The sequence below is a fragment of the Lepisma saccharinum genome, chromosome 18, assembly GCF_977018435.1.
Source record: "Lepisma saccharinum chromosome 18, izLepSacc3.1, whole genome shotgun sequence".
Taxonomy (NCBI): Eukaryota; Metazoa; Arthropoda; class Insecta; order Zygentoma; family Lepismatidae; genus Lepisma; species Lepisma saccharinum.
The window spans coordinates 33510885-33528367 of NC_139246.1; the positions used below are offsets into that span (position 1 = coordinate 33510885).

At 40.2% G+C, this 17483-nt stretch overlaps 1 protein-coding gene across 1 annotated transcript in view; it reads left to right on the plus strand.

Annotated features, from left to right (window-relative positions):
- LOC146001951 (chymotrypsin-C-like) overlaps nt 1-17483 on the plus strand; it is a 72733-nt gene that overhangs the window by 8666 nt on the left and 46584 nt on the right. Inside the window, exons 2-4 of the mRNA XM_083139669.1 lie at nt 834-1055; nt 7775-7949; nt 16430-16561. Of these exons, the coding sequence (XP_082995795.1) occupies nt 834-1055; nt 7775-7949; nt 16430-16561 (529 nt within the window). The remainder of the gene's footprint in view (nt 1-833; nt 1056-7774; nt 7950-16429; nt 16562-17483) is intronic.

Here is a 17483-nt window from a genome sequence, read left to right on the forward strand (position 1 = left end):
CGGAAAAAGATGGAAATCACTCTGCGCTAAATCGGGGCTGTATGGAGGGTGGGGCAGCCGTTCCCACCCCAATTCTTTAATTTTGTGTTGTGTTTGCACTGCTGAGTGGGGGCGAGCGTTATCGTCAAGAAGAATGACACCAGCTGACAGGAGACCTGGTCGCTTATGGCGAATTGCGTTTTTCAGTTTTTCCAATGTTTGACAATAACGGTCAGCATTAATTGTTCTTCCTCGTTCCAAAAAGTCCATAAGCAGAACGCCTTTAGCATCCATGCTTCTGAACTCCTTATGACGCGAGCCCGCGTTTTCCGAACAAGCATTTACTTTTTGCCCTTGAGCGCATGCGCCTTCACGTCTGATAACGAATCGATTGTTGTTCCTTGTAGACGAAGGATGTCTTCAAAAACGAATGTCAACCTAAAACTATATATTTTACACGTATAATTTGGTTTCAGTCATAGTAATTTACATTAATTATTATGTAATGGGGACGCAGGAATGCGATAATTTCAAATTCAAGTGGTGTTTTTTGAGGGGGCAACACTATTATCGGGGTGACATGCCCCATGGAAAAACACTTTGCTTGTCACTTCGTGGAAAAAAGCTGCGAATGTCCATGATTAAGGGGGGCAATTGCCCCCCCCCCGTGCGCACGCCTATGTCCGAATCGACATAAATTAAACTTTAATCAGCTCTTCTGAGAAGCTAGTGCAGATGGACATTCAACAAAATAGTATTTAGCCGGAGATATTTTATATTTGAGAGCTTACTCATTTTTTGGAAGTTACAAGTACATAATACTATACCCGTAGTTACTTCTTGAACCGTTTCAGATGCTGGCCAGGAAGTGTATTATTTTACTGCTACCGTTTCTGACGTCACAACTGGCGTCGGCAGGGTTTGACCCTCCCCCGTCGCCCTGCCCCGGCGTCTTCGACTACGACCAGAGGCGGATTAAGAACAGGTGGTTTGGGAACATCACCGTCGTGGTACCAGAGACGACCAACGGCCTCCAGCTGGACATAGACTTGGATAGACCAGCGCATCTACTAGGAGTAAGTGTACTGTACAGTGTTGCCTCAATCCGCATTATTTCCATCTCCAAGGAACAAAATTTTCCTTTCTGGACCAATCTTCCTTAACCTAAATACATATTATTGTTGTTGTTATTATTGGTTGTGGTGGCACCGTTGCTTTTATCCGAAGCACTGATTTGTTCCACCCACTCGCTTTCTCTCCTTCTTTGCCGTTATTCGCAATCTTGTTCAACAGATTCTCGAGACAGTAAACTGGTGCTGCTTGAATAGAGTTAAATGCAAGACTGCCTGCGAAAATAGCGAATGTTTTCACCATGTGCAAAGGTTTACGTCGATTCATACCACCTTCGTTTCTTTTGTTACAATCGAGTATTTGTGTGTTCTTTACACATACATTTAGAAGGTGAGTTGTATTTACACTCCAGGTCAGCTTCTATTCATTTTAAGTATTATTGAAAGATTCGAAAGCTTGTAGGGTAGTGGCTACCGTGAGGGATTGGTACTGTAATTGTCATAGGTTCAAACCCTTACGGTGCAGGAACAATTTGTAAGTTTTAGTTATAGCGAATATAGATTGATTTAAATCGCGATTTTATTTATTTATTTTACTTTACTTCCCGTTTTGTGCCTCTTGCGAAGATTGGGATGAGTAATGAAATGATGAAATTGATGAATGGACATTCGCAAACAACCAAGCCCGAGCGGGATTCGAACCCGGGACCCCTGGCGTCCCAGCGCGATGTGCTAACCATTCAGCCACGGGGTCCGGCAAATCGCAATTTTAATCACAATAAATAAATAATTTATAGAATAATGTACATAAGGATTTTGCAGATATCAGAATCACTTTTGTTGAAAGTACATTAATCTCGTAATCATTTAATGATGATTATTAGGTTCGAAGATAGGAAAATGAAGGAAATAAAATATAGAATTACTGAAGGTGTAAAGCTCATACGAAAGGAAATGTAGACACAGGATTTCTCTTCATTCAAACTTCAATGATTTTATTGGCAAAAATAGCAAACATTTTGTGTACAAAAATATACAAAATACTAATAATGTTGAAACATAAATAGTGTCATTTACACTAAACTGCAAATAAACATGGCAGCTGATATTTTTCAAACTATAATTAAACAAATCTCCAAAATTTAACTACAAAGACTATAAAAATATTCAAGTTAATATTTTAAGTTATAATTATAGAGTACATTTAGAATGTTTTATTTTCACTGGAAGAAAAATTACTGAAATTATTATAGTTTCATTAACACATTCAACAAATATTTCCAGACTTGGTACAGTATCAGAAACAGAAAAATGTATATTTACGTGTATTTTTATTTCCTTTAATCAAACTGTTGAAATAATTATTGCGTTTGTCAGTAACGATGAAATATCCATTTCAAGTGGGAAATAATGTACTTTTTTTTAAATATAAAAATTAAATTCATGTTTTTAGTGGTGTAATCGCAGACGAAAATGTCACGCTGAAGATCTTATCTTGCTCATAACTGAACCAAAAGGCATTTCGGCTCAAGAATATATTAGACTGCCCTTTAAAAATGTTATTTAATGTTTAATGTTGCTATTTCGATCAATGCATAAATTCTTGAGCTCATCACTTTTCTCTGCTTCTTCTCAGTCTTAACATTTCCTCTCCTCTGCTTCTCCCCTCTTTTCTGCTCTCCTCTGCTTCTCCTCTCCACTGTTTCTCTCCTCTTTTTTCCTATACTCTACTTCTCCCCTCTTTTACTCCTCTAATCTGCTTCTCCCCTCTTTTTCTCCTCTCTTCTGCTTCTCCCCTCTTTTCTGCTTTCCTCTGTTTCTCTCCTCTTTTTCCCTATCCTCTGCTTCTCCCCTCATTTTCTCCTCTCTTCTGCTTCACCCCTCTTTTTGTCCTCTATTCTACTTCTCCCCTCTTTATTGCTCTCCCCTACTTCTCCTCTCCTCTCTTTTTCCTATCCTCTGCTTCTCCCCCTTTTTCTCCTTTCTTCTGCTTCTCCCCTCTTTTTCTCCTCTCATCTGCTTCTCCCCTCTTTTTTCCTATCCTCTGTTTCTCTCCTCTTTTTCCCTATCCTCTGCTTCTCCCCTATTTTTCGCATCTCCTCTGCTTCTTCTCTCTTCTTCTCTTCTTCTCTGCTCCAGTCGCATGTCCTCTCCTGTTTTCTCCTCTCGCTTTCATCCCGCTTTTCTTCACTCCTCTTACCACCTCTCCTCTCTTGTCTCCGATACTCGACTCCAATTCGCTCTTCTGTTCTCGCCTCTGCTCTTCCCTATTTTTTCTTTTTTTTTCTCCTCTCCTCTCCACTCCCCTCTTCTCCTTCTCGCCCAGTTTTCTATCATCTCATCTTTCGTCTTCTCCTCTTCTCTCACTTAGCCACCTCTCCCTTTCTCATCTAATTTCTTATCCTCTCTTCTCCTGCCGGCCTCCGTGGCGTAGTGGTTAGCACATCGCGCTACGACGCCAATGGCACCGGGTTCGAATCGCGACCTGGGCATGGGTGTTTGTGAGTTATATTCATCAATATCATTATATCTTCGCGATTAACCAAAAAAGTGGCAGAAAGCGAAGTAACACAAACCAAACCTTTCATCTCCTTTATCTATTCTCCTCTCTTCTTTTCTATAGACTCATCATCGATGAAAAATTTTCTAGTAGAGAAATTCTTTGTCATATGAGACAAAATACTGAATTATTGGTATTTTAAAAGCATAACACATTTTTATTCCTATCACGTACACTATGTGGAAGAAAGTCATTGGACACCCGGTTTCAACTCTGAAACGAACTCCTCATGGAAAAGATACTACAGATGGGTATATTTACGGCAGCAGGAGGCTTCTCAGATCATTCGCTGATAAAATGACGGACAGGAAAGAGCTCAACATGTTTGAAAGAGGGATCATAGTAGGCTGCTCTATAGGAGGCATGACTATACGTAGCATAGCTGATGCCCGACAGGTCCCTAAATCAACTGTAACCTTTTCATCAACAAGTGGAAGGAAAAGGGACACTGCAGCAATGCACCACGAAGTGGCAGACCCACGAAATTGGACGACCAGGACAGGAGAACGCTGAAGAGGGAGATTTGGAAAAACGGGACCTGTCCGATTCATTCGATTGCAGAAGAGTTTCAAAGTGCGGCCAATTTGACTGTTTCGACCAAGACACTTCGCAAGGAGGCCCATGCGCTCGGTTATCATGGTCGAGCCGCTGCCCACAAACCCCTGATAACAAAACACAATAAACGGCAGAGACTACGCTGGTGTAAAGAGCGGAGAAACTGGATGGTGGAGGAATGGTGGAAGGTCCTATGGAACGATGAATCACGCTTCACACTGTTTCGATCAGATGGGAGAGTGTGGGTATGGCGATTACCCAGAGAACGTATGTTACCCGAGTGTGTAGTGCCCACAGTGAAATATGGTGGTGGCGACATCATGTTCTGGGGTTGTTTCAGCTGGCATGGCATGGGTCCACTGGTACCGGTGTATGGCCACATGATGTCTGCATCCTACCGAGATATTCTCGACAACTCCACGCTCCCCACGTTGTGGCGTTTCTATGGAAACGAAGAATGTGTGTTCCAGGATGATAATGCGACTTGTCATGTTTCCAGGGCTACCATGGAGTGGTATGCAGAAAATAATGTCACCCGACTGGATTGGCTTGCTCAGAGCCCTGACCTCAACCCTATGAAACATCTATGGGATGAACTGGAGTGCCGATTGAGGTCGAGATCGCCTCGCCCTTCTACACTTCCAGGGTTGGTGACTGTACTGCAGGAGGAATGGCGGAATATCCCACTTGGTGTACTACACGACCTTGTGGCCAGTTTACCATGACGAGTGGCTGCTGTTATCACTGCCAAAGGCGGACCGACCTCCTATTCATTGCAAAAAAACTGATGGTATCCGCTGACATGTGGTGTCCAATGACTTTCTTCCACATAGTGTATTTCTCACATATCTATTGTGTACGTGCCAAGCATGAAATCTAGCACCTCGTGTAAGTTGGGTTTCTCAGTATAAAATGTCGTTGTTCTGAAACTTTTTGTCAACGCTGTACAACGAAACATAACACATCGTTGAAATTAAAAATAACTTCACAGATTAAAGTAAGTGAAATATTTGTATTTTTATTATTTTATTTCGCTTTTATGCGTCTTTAGGATAATAGGGAGAATGAGGTTAAATGATGACTATGTGAAATTGATGGAGAGGCGCAAATAGATACCCATACCCTGGACTCGAACCAGGAGCCGTCGACATCATGTGTCCAGCACCCAAAGCGCTCAACCACCGAAGCGCTAGAAAGATAGAGCAAGCGAGAGAAGCAGAGAGCGCGAGAGAAAGATATAGAGGAAGCAGAAACATTAAAAGATAAAGAAACCGATTAAGAAAGATATATATAGTAAAATATAGAGAAGCACAGAAAGTAAGAAAGAGATAAAGAAGCACAGAAAGAAAAGGAAATGTATAGAGAAACACATAAGGAAAGAAAAGTATGGAATGGAAGCATAGAAAGAAAGAAAGAAGTATTCAGAGAAAAACAGAACGAAAGAAATATACAGGGTGATTGGTAATTCGACCTATTCCTGGAAAGGGGTAATACTAGAGCATATTTGTGACCCCAAATGTAAAAGACTTATGGCGTCAAATCCGGACTCCTCGCCGGCCAAGGTTTCGGGCCGCCTCGACCAATCCATTGCATGGGATAATTGTCGTCCAGCCACTGTCACACACTCCGGAAATAGTTGGCTGGACAGCCATCATGTTGGTAAATCATACCCCGTCTTGTGGCGAGCGGCACATCCTCCAGCAGTGTCGTCAATTATTTCCTTAGGAAGTTTTCGTAGGTAATGCCGTTTAGGTTTTGTGGCAGAAAGAATGGCCCCATCACATGATTGTGGATGATTCCCATTTAGTGAGAATTTTCTCTGGTGAGCCTTTTCTTTAAATTTTCTGGGGTTATGACCCTTAGGGGACCAAAAATGCGCATTATGAAAATTCGTAATACCATAGCGGTCGAATTTGGATTCGTCCGTCAACAGAATTCTTGTCAGGTGATGGGGGTCTTCAGTGTCAGTATGTAGCAAAAATCGACAAAAATCCATCCTTCTGACAGAATCTCCCTCCTCAATAGCATGCGACTTTCACATTTGGGGTCACGTGTAAGAGTTAGTCTACAGTACACCAGTGGATTCTCAAGAAGAGTTGAGAGAGAGAATTGAGACAAGAGACAGTGTCTCAACGCGAGTGACTGTCTGAAGTACGCCGCAGGCTGCGTGCTTGCATACGTAACCGGGGGAGGCAATTTTAACAGGATTTGTAGTTTTAGTAACAGTTAATTCTGACAACCTGGAATCATGAGAATGGTAAATAACATTATTATTTCACTCATTTTCGTCCCTTTATTTCTCACAACCGACAACTTCTTTTCACTTTACAAAGAGGTTTACAACGCGCCTTCTCCGCTTTTTATTCAGATTTTCCCCCCCAACCGGTGTGCCAGTTGACAACATTTGTATCTTTTTGGAGAGCTTATGAAACGAGGAAGTTTTTTCCGTAATTTTTACGCTAAGTGTGTTACCAATTTTTTAAGTAATCCTCTTCGATTTAAACGATAATTTCCAAATTTCTTCATGACGTGTGCACCAATGACTGTTTCTTTCTGTGGGTATGGGAATTTTGGGCATGAATTTTTTCCCCAGTAGTCACTCATTCGTCAGCTGTTAGCAACGTGTCGATTAAGTGTCCAGGGTGTAGTAGTTTTTTCACAATTAGTAGTTTTTTGGTCGCAAGTCTGAATATGTCACGAAAATCTACAAACTGCAATAACTCGAAACCCGTTGATTTCCGACCCCCGGTGCATAGGGTCAAATTTGTTGCAAATGTGCTCTAGTATTACCCCTTTCCAGGAATAGGTCAAATTACCAATCACCCTGTATAGAGAAGCACAAGTAATATATATATATATATATATATATATATGTATATATATATATATATATATATATATATATATATATATATATATATATAGGTATACAAAGAAGCACATAAAGAAAGAACAATATATGTAGAGAAAGGCAGAAATTAAGAAAGAAATGTATAGAGAAGCACATAGAAAAATATCAGAAGCACAGAAGAACCAAATATATAGAGAAGCATTGAAAGAAAGATAGAAAGAAATATATAGAGAAGTACAAAAATAAAAAAAATATACAAAGAAGAACAGAAAGAAAGAATAATGTAGAGAAGGGCAGAAATTAAGAAAGAAATATATAGAGAAGCACATAAATAAAATATATAAGAAGCACAGAAAGAAAGATAGAACATGTTAAGATACACGAAAAGAAAGAGATCTAAATATATAAAGAAGAACAGAACGAAATAGATATGTATAGAAGCACGAAAGGAAATAAAATATATGAAGAAGCACAGAAGAAAATAAAGAAAGAAATATATAGAGAAGAACAGAATTAAATAAATTAAGATAAATAAAGGAAGAAGGAAAGATACAGAGAAACAAATTAAGAATTAGTGGTAGAAGGGAAACAGAGAGAAAGGGACGATATTAGTAACCATCGAAGCAGTTTGAAACTTCGTTCACCCTTGAACCTACCAACTCTTCTGGCTAGATTAAGTACAGCTTCACTTAGGCTAAATTTGTTGGCTAAAATTCCTCATCTGTTACTATTAATGTTGTTCTTATTTGCCTTTTCCAGAACTGGAAAGCTGAGGTGACCAGCAGAGACAATACACATTTCTCCATCCGGGACTCGAACCGGAAGCTGCAGCCAGGTCACCCATTGAAGGTGAGGATTTTCGTGAAATTCGCCGAAGCAGGGCCCGTGCCACAAATTGCAGCGATAAGGGTCAATGGGGTACAGATATGTCCAGGTAAGACTTTTTTTATCTTATTTACACTGTCGCTTGGTAACCAGGTTGTCTGCGGTTCGAATACATTTAGTGTTTTAAGGATTCCACTTTACCCTCTGGATCCAGTCCAGTCTATGTGAGCATAGAAAAAAACCTTGTTGTTCGTCTCCAAATCTACAAATATACGAGGGGCGTTCAGTATGCTCTAATACTTACTAAGAAATCAAAATATAACAGAAATGAAAATATGATTATTTTTCAACATAGTCCCCTGCTCTTTCAATGCGCTTTGTCCATCTCCGCTCCAAAGCTTCTATACCCTGTTGGAAGAAGATGTCCTCTTGCTCCTGCAACCATGCATTCACAGCATCCATGACGGCATTGTTATCCTGAAAAACCAGCCCACGGAGATGCTGCTTCAAATGTGGAAACAAGTGGAAGTCACTTAGGACTAGGTCAGGCGAATAGGGTGGATGAAGCACCAATTCAAATCCAGCGGCCTGAATTGCAACCATGGCAACGCCTGACTTGTAGACGGGAGCATTGTCCTGCTGTGGCAACACTCCACGTGTCCTTGTTCGTTATTGCAGCTCGCAATTTTGGCATAAGGTCAGCATAATACTGGCCCGTAATGGTGGTTCCATGTTCCAGATAATCCAACAGCAGTATCCCTATGGCATCCCAGAATACAGTTGCCATAACCTTTCTGGCTGACTGTTGAACACGACATTTCTTCGGGGTTGGGGAACTGGTGTGCTTCCATTGCATGGAGCTTTGTTTGGATTCAGGGTCAAAGTGGTGGACACACGTTTCGTCGACCGTCACAAATCTGGCCAAAACGTCCTCTGGATCTGTGCGATACATGTTCAAAAGTTACCTTGAACATGTCATTCTGCTTCCCTTATGATCAGCATTCAGGTTTTACGGGACCCATCGTGCCGAAACTTTCTTCATACACAAATTATTGGTTAAGATGTTATGACCTGTGCCGATTGACAACCCTGTACTCTCTGCTAAATACCTAATGGTGACTCGTCTGTCTGCCATAACCATGACAAAGATCTTCTCAATGTTTTCCTCGGTGGTCACTGTTACTGGTGGCCCACCTGCATGGGCATCTTCGCATGACTGTCTGCCACAGTTGAACTCACGGCACCATCTCACAACGGTGGGATATGATGGAGCAGACTGCTCGAATGTTTGTACCAAGTCCTCATGAATTTCTTTTGGCTGTAGATTTTTTCATTTTCAAGTACTTGAGGACAGCACCAACCTCACTATATTCCATCTTCGCCACGTTCTTGCGTTCTTCTCCACAGCCAACACCTGCCAAGGAAAAAGTACATGGTAAACATTTTGCATTTCGGCATAAAGTCATCACAAGATGTCTACTTTCTACACATGTTAAAATTATGATTCTACATGAGGGGAAGGGGGCGAGTATTAGAGCATATTGAACGCCCCTCGTATCTAATGGTAAGGATTGGTTACAAATACATAACAAATATATAGTATAATATATAACAAATAAATTATAGAAACAAATGGAAAATTGTTATTAATAGTTACACTTAAAAATCATGCATAAAAACAACGCTGACCACATGAACACAGAACGTATCAAGGTAAAGTTCCCCGTGCATATAGTACCGTGCAATGAAGGTACGTTTAGGGGATGTGGAGGTTCTCGGCCATTTTGAGGTGACGTGATCAGCACCACGCTCTGACCGCCTCTAGCCCCTAGGGTTGCCCCCAGATACCCATTGATTTGAGGCTGGGCGAGTCCCAGAGCCGCTTTTATCCGGGGACAAGGCCCTGAAAAATTCAGACTTTAGATTACTCACCCCGGAAATCGAACCCTGATCTCCCGCGTGACAGTCAGACGCCCTACCGACTAGAACACCACGGCTCAATTGACACAAATATGTTTACTCCAGTAAAAGGTCTCCCCGATGGCGCAGTGGTAGGGTCGTCGCCTTGTATTCAAAGGGATCCAGGTTTTGATACCCGGTGGAGTCACAAAGTGGTTCGGATCCCACTTTAAACTCTAGGTCCATTTCCGATTAGCCTTATTGTGCATAAAGTGGACTTAAACACAAACTCAATCAATTAATCAAAATCCAGTAACACATTGTAGTGCAAGAACTACTTACGATGCATTTTGGAACATCAAAATACACACAGAAAAGATCAAAGAGTATTTTTGCAGTGGCTGCTCCGTGTTCACTAACAATGCATTATTTGGGAACATTGCCGTACGCAGGGGGACCTGATGGGCTTACACCCCTCCCGAAATTTTGAGAAAATCAAAATGTTCAAATGAAAGCAGTAAAGAACTATGGAAGAACCAAAGCTGTAAATAAAAAAAAAACTTTAAAATAACAGGGATTACCATTTTTGTCTTTGAACAACTTTTAGAACGATTGTTAAAAATTGAAAATGGTCATTACCAAATATTTGTATATTGTGTAACGCTCACCCCTATAATACAGCTCTGTAATATCCAATTTTGCAATTCAACCCCAATACGAGAAGAAAATTCCTGCGTACAGTAGTCCTTGGGAAGATCAGGAATGATTTCAAAGAAACCAAATTTATACTGCTTATAGTCTTTGGGCCAGCCAAGAATTCGGTATAATTTGACTAATTCCCTTTATACCACAGTTATATGGTTATGAATGGATGCCAAAAAACCATGATTGCCATCTTAAAGTGGTAGCTAATAGAAATGGCGGCCAATCCAAGATGACGGATGTTGACATTTGAAAAAAATGACTATATCTATGAAACTAACGGCCCGATCTCAACGAACCTTTTTTAAATGAAAGCTTAGTATGTGTTCTATATTTAATGTTATCTTTAGTTTTCGATAGGAGCAACCGTTAAGTAGTTAATCACGGATTAGTAAAAATAAATCTTATTTCTTTACTATTAATTTTTTTATTTGTCATTAATTTATTAATAATCTAGGCATCTGAGAAGAAAATGTTTCAAAGAAACATTGTAGCGCAAACGCTTATTTACGGTTGCTTCTATCGAAAAACTAAAGATATCATTAAATATAGAACGCATACTAAGCTTCCATTTAAAAAAAACTTCGTTGAGATCGGGCCGTTGGTTTCATAGATATAGTCATTTTTTTAAATGTCAACATTCGCCATCTTGGATTGGCCGCCATTTCTATTAGCTACCACTTTGAGATGGCAATAATGTTTTTTTTGATATCCTTACACACCCATATAACTGTGGCATAAAGGAAAATTAGAACCACCAAATTATACCGAATTCTTGATTTTGGCCACTTGGACCATAGACTACAATGGTCGACATTTTTTCAAAAGTTGAACGATGTTTTGAAATGAATAGGTGACTCTGAAAGGATTTTTCATGCTGAATTCAAATTTGAAAACCGTTTTGCTCCATCACGTCACAATTTTTCACAAATCGTGAAAACTGAATAGCATATAGGGGTTTATTATGGTATTATTGGGATCATTTGGGGTTTATATAATCATATTACAGACACATAGAATAAATAATTTTTGCAAATATAGTAATCAGTGGGACATATATTGAGATTGTAAAATCTATATTATATACTATATGCATGTACATTTTCATTTACACATGTCTAGAAAGAGATATAACATAGTGCATTTCGAATTACTGAGACTCAGGATCAAACTTCATTCTTTTTTACTTTCTGCCTTCCCCGACACCCGAAGTAGGAACATCTCTTTTTAACATCCAACAAAAATCTGCCATCATGGAAACATTCCATCGTCCCTGGTATCTCCGTTCCATCTCTGCTATGTCCTTGTGAAATCTTTCTCCGTGCTCCTCGCTGAAGTGTCCGAGAGTACTCGGAAAGAAATCTAGATGTGAGTTAAGGAAATGCAATTTGAGGCTCATTTTACAACCAAGTTTACATAAATTAGTTAGCAGATTTTTCACAAAATGTTCATAGTTAACGTGTTTTTCATTGCCCAGAAAATGGGCAACCACCATTTTGAAACTTACCCAGGCATTCCTTTCCGTAGCAGTCATTATTTCTTCAAAATCTGCATCCAACATCAGTTTCCGTATCTGAGGGCCAACAAAAATACCCTCTTTGAGCTTACCCTCAGTGACGGATGGAAATTTCCTGGCAATGTATTTAAAGCATTCGCCGTCTTTGTCTAACGCTTTCACAAACTGTTTCACTATCCCTAACTTAATATGCAACGGAGGAAGCAGTATTTTAGACGACTGAATTAATTGCCGTTGTGTCACATTCTTCTTCCCTGGAGAGAGAAATTCTCTACTTGGCCACGTTTTCACTTTCCAATGATTCTCCCTGTCCCGACTGTCCCATTCGCACAAGAAGCAGGGGAATTTTGTGTTCCCAGCCTGGAGACCCAACAACAAAGCTATCACTTTGAAATCTCCACAGACAGGCCAACCATGTTCTTCATATTTCACTTTCAGTAGCATGAACCTCAAAGTTTCATATGTTTCCTTAAGCGACACAGAATATGCAACTGGAATCGATGGGAACACATTACAGTTATTTAACAGAACACCCTTCAGACTAGTCTGTGATGCATTAATGAAAATTCTCCATTCACTTACATTGTAAGAAATACCATACAATTCTATGACTTCCCTTATGTTGTTACAATAAACAAGGTTTTCGTCTTCAGTAAAGTATGGGAGTAGCTCTGTCTCTCGATGCCTGTACCATGAGAAATGTGTTCCTGGAGACAACAGGTTTTTCTTACTCAGTCGGGAACCAAGAAGTTGGGCACTCTCCTTTGGTAAATTTAGGTCTCTTACGAGATCATTCAGTTCATGTTGTGTGAAAGGTTGCGGAGTGCCTGTACTTGTACCAGGACAGAAATCGTCACTGTCATCATAGTGTGCACGTTCAACTTCAGTGTCACTTGAAGTGCTGCAATTATCACTACTCGTACGTGGTACAGGTACAGGTACATCTGGCCCATGAGGCACGGGCCTAATGGCCGATTGTATGTTGTTGGGATAGCTCACATTGCTCTTGTTCTTAGCACTGAAACCGCTAACACCTATAGCACAGAAATAGCAGTCATCAATGTGATTTTTTTGCTTCCGCCATACTTCATGCGGGGTCCAGTTTTTGTCCTGATCACCTACTTTGACACCAAAATATTCGTGGTAAGCAGACCTCACAAATGTGGTGATACGTTGTCTTTGCCTCTTCACTACATAGCTTCCACAAATGTAACAGAATACATGGGGCGAGTTCAAACACTTCCTGGACGACGACGACATTGTCTCTCGACACAACACAGCACGAACTATCGACAATGACGAAAACTTTATCAAATATTTTGCATTCCCTACTGCTATTTACATATATAATATCGTAACGCAACTCTCATGCTGCGTTTGGGATCGAACCTATATTCCTTTCCCGGATTCTCTGGAGTAAGAGAACGCGTTCGCGTTCTCGGCGCATGTTGAAGGGTGTGCGCCTCGTCCAATGACCGCGCGGAGGGGAGGGGCATCCACGGGAGGGTGCGACTCGACTGCTCATTCTTGGTACAGTAGTTCCGCAGTAAACATGTCAGCTCGGAAGTCGAGGGGAACTCTGCATTCAGGAGAGAGCCGCATAGTGTTGAATGTGTTCGAGAACCTATTTGAACGAGGTGGTAAAACAGTACTTGAATGTGTTTTGGAGACAGCTGACCTAACGGGAATTGGGAAATCCACCGTCTATAATATCCGGAAGGAAGCGAAACAATCGCGAGGAAAGGATGGAACATCCCTGTTGGAAACGCCGGGCAAAAAGCATCCGAAACGAGCTCAACGATTTGCAGACTTCGATGAGTTTGCGCTAGAGGCATTACGAAGCCTTAAATTTTTGTTTCTCAAGTCTACCTTTTGATAATAGTGATTCATGTGGTAGAAAGAGGGAGTGGATATTCGATTTTTGTTACTTAGCGTTGCTTTTCTGCCACTTCTAGCTAATCGCAACAATGAGTGATGACGTGAAATTGATGAAGACACACTCATAAACAGTGCCGCAACCACAGGGGCAGAGGGCATTGCCCCCCCCCCCAACCTTGGACCGAAGTCCATTCTAGGGGAAGCAAACATTGAAGTAAAAAACTAGACTAGGAGAATCTAAGAATAGCAGGACAATTGGGTAGTCATGATGGAATTAGTTTCTAATGTGTTTCTTGCATTTTTCTTCCAGACGGACAAAGTCACTTGCAAGGGGCACAGAGGGGAAATTGCCCCCCTCGATTTCAAATTTTATACAAAATTTTATACAAAAAAAAATACATTTCGTAAAATTTTCTTGATTGCTTCGCTAGCAATCTCTCCTATTATTATAGTCAAAGTTCAGAGCCATAGCTATGGGGCGGCGGGAGTCGGCCCTGGGAGCCAAACGATCTATAGTAAAAAATGTTAAAGATAATGCCATGGCGCTCCGTAAAGTTATTTGCGACCTATTAAAAGAATTTCTCTCTATGAAACTTAATATGAAATATTAATGATGACACTGTAATCCCTGATGTCATGGATCAATCAAGGGATTCCTATTTATTTGTCAGGTGTCAAAACATGTATTTCAATTATAATATAATACAATTCACACAATATTTTGCAAAATGGTTAACGTAACCAGTAGGCAAACGTTGTCTGTAGTGATGCAAGAGTCTCCCCTTTGAAGGAAATAGAGTCCGTGGTGGACTAAGGGACCCATGTTTTAATGTTTTAGCAAGTCCAAAAAAATGTATTACAAATTTTTACACAAATCATCAAAGTGTAGATAATATGTAACCATTAATATTTAATTAATTCAATTTTTCTTGCATAACACAACACAATGGTGTTGTTGGATTCTCGTTAGATTCCTTTGTGCGTAAAAATCTTACATACTGGAAACTAAGACGGAATCATTATGAAGCATTATTTTGAAAGGACTCACTTAATCAGTTCTGCAGAGAGGCCCAAAGCTGTTGGTACATATTAATCATAATCATCTATTAACATTATCGACCTGTAAATATCAAGTAGATACAGTCCCTATTAGCCTATTTATGTTAAACTTATACAATATTCCAAATTCTTTGGCAATCTGGAAAGGTCATTGTTGAGAATAAGAGAAGAAATTGGCAGCAGAAAGCGTTTAGCTTTACGGCCCTTATACCGTGCAGCACTTCGTTGCTTTCATCCCGCACCCTTCCCCACCCAGTCTGGCTCCGCCCACAAGCTTACCCCTCTGCGCGTCGCTACTCCAGAGAATCCGGAAAAGCAGTATAGAACCTCTAGATTTAATTGGGTGATGTAGTTATTTGTTATTCATCTCTCAGATGGTTATCACTCGCTTGGCCTAAATGTGACAAATGCAAGAGGTTACCTTTTAAAGGAATGGCGATAGAAATTAACTTAGATTAGATATGGGTTTTATACTCTCCGTGACTGAACCGATATGGATTGGTTAAGGAAAGGATATTACTTGCCTTACAAATATATGGAGATTGTTCCTAGCTTGTCCTCTCAACTATCACTTGTCTCTTGTCACACACCATCGTCCAATAGTCGTTCCCCACTTTGCTCCTCTCTCACAATCCGTAGTCCTTACTCTCTCTCTCCTATTCTCGCCAACTGCCCACACTACCTGACAATCCCAACACTCACCTCACGTTTGCCTAATTGCTTATTCTGCATTCCTTTCTCTGCTTCCTGCTATCCTAAGACTTTATACTTCTTACCCAATACCTTGGGTACGATACGATATCTACAATACACTTAACTAAGGTTTTCGGATCACGTAACCTTATACACGGTAAATAAATTAAAAACTGTACTATTTGCATTAGTTGGTATCGAATAACAAAACTTAGAAACAAATTTATTGAATCATTCATTCTTACTAGGCGTCTTCAGCAATTTTGTTAATCATATAATGTAATAAGAGGTGCACTGCCATCTATCGGGAATATTATTAACTTCTAATTTCTGGGCAGGAATTATGATTTATACAACAATGAAGATTTCTAAATAATTGAGGGTGATACAACAAAAACAAGGTCACTTCTGAAATCAGCATCAAATGTAGTTTCAGAAACCACAATTAGTTTCCAAACATCAGAACCCATGTCGACCAGTGCTATTATCCATCAGGGCCTCTCCCATGGCGCAGTGGTAGCGTCATTGCCTTGTAATCAAGGGGTCCCGGGTTCGATACCCGGTGGAGGCACAAGTGGTTCGGATCCCACTTTAAACTGTAGGTCCAGTCCCGATTAGCCTTACTGTGCATAAAGTGGACTTTAAATAGCAACTCAAACCAAGCTATTATCCATCAGTTGATTTACCAAAAACGCACTGCTACATTACAAACTTAAAACTTATTATTAAATATTACATTTACAACTTATGAAATATTATTTAATAGAAATTTCTTTATGCACGCAAAGGCTCATAAAACATGCTTTCTTTGTATTGAACGTTTATTGTAAACTTTATTCTAGGATATCTACCTGATTTCGTCATTGGGCCTGTATCCGAGTCACCTCCTCCAGTATCAAGCACAGTGCTGCCACCTCGTGAGGGAGAAAATAACAAACCTGCTTTGGAGACTACGTTAATTGATATACGAGGAGGTAAGGAGTCAAATTATATTTGCTTGAGGTTATTCGAAACGAGAACAGATTTTGTTTTATTTTAGTTCCATTATTGTGCACCTCAGTTCCTCCGTGGCGGAGTGGTTAGGATAACTCGTGAGGGCTCGGAATTTGATGATCTAAAAAATCTTTAAAAAATGAATTAAAAATAATTTCTCCCATGAAATGAAAGCCTGATTTTACATAAATTACAAGATACTGGTTGAATAATTTGAAAAAATCTGTTGTTTGGTGGTTTACACTATCGAAGCAATTAAGTGCTAATGAAATTTTCTTATATTTTTTCTTCAAGGTTACATAAAATTATCTGCAATGTTTTTCTGTGCAAGTCATTCACCTCCTTTCAGAGTGAGCCTTGCACGATATAAACTCCGTACCAACTAACTGTAGACCAGGGGAACGAGAAAAAGTCTCTGCGCAAGTAGTGACGAGAGACGGCTCCACCAATGAACAGTGAGAGAAACGGAATTGCGTAATGGGCGACGGGAATTACCCGATTTCCTCCTTCGCACTGTAAGCGTTGCAAACTTTTGAAAACGATAATACCGAACGCATATTGCAAACGGACCGTATTTTTGTCTGCAGGTCCGTACGATTGGTTTAAGAATTTCTTAGGGAAATGTTAGGGATAAAACTGCAAGAGCAAATTTTGACAAGCCGTGCATTTAGCGTACGGACTAAGGTCAGGACCGTACGGTTGGCAACACTGCGCTTTCACCACTCGATTTTCCTCCTCCTCCTCTGTCGATATGTGCGGCCCTGCTCTACAGTTAGCTGGGACAGGATTTAGTAGTCGGTGAGCATCTGAAAATATAGTTTTCTTTCGTGTGAATCAGATTATATTGTTTCTTATGTTGTGATTAATTTTAGTTTAAAATCTCAGATTAAAGCGACACTAGTG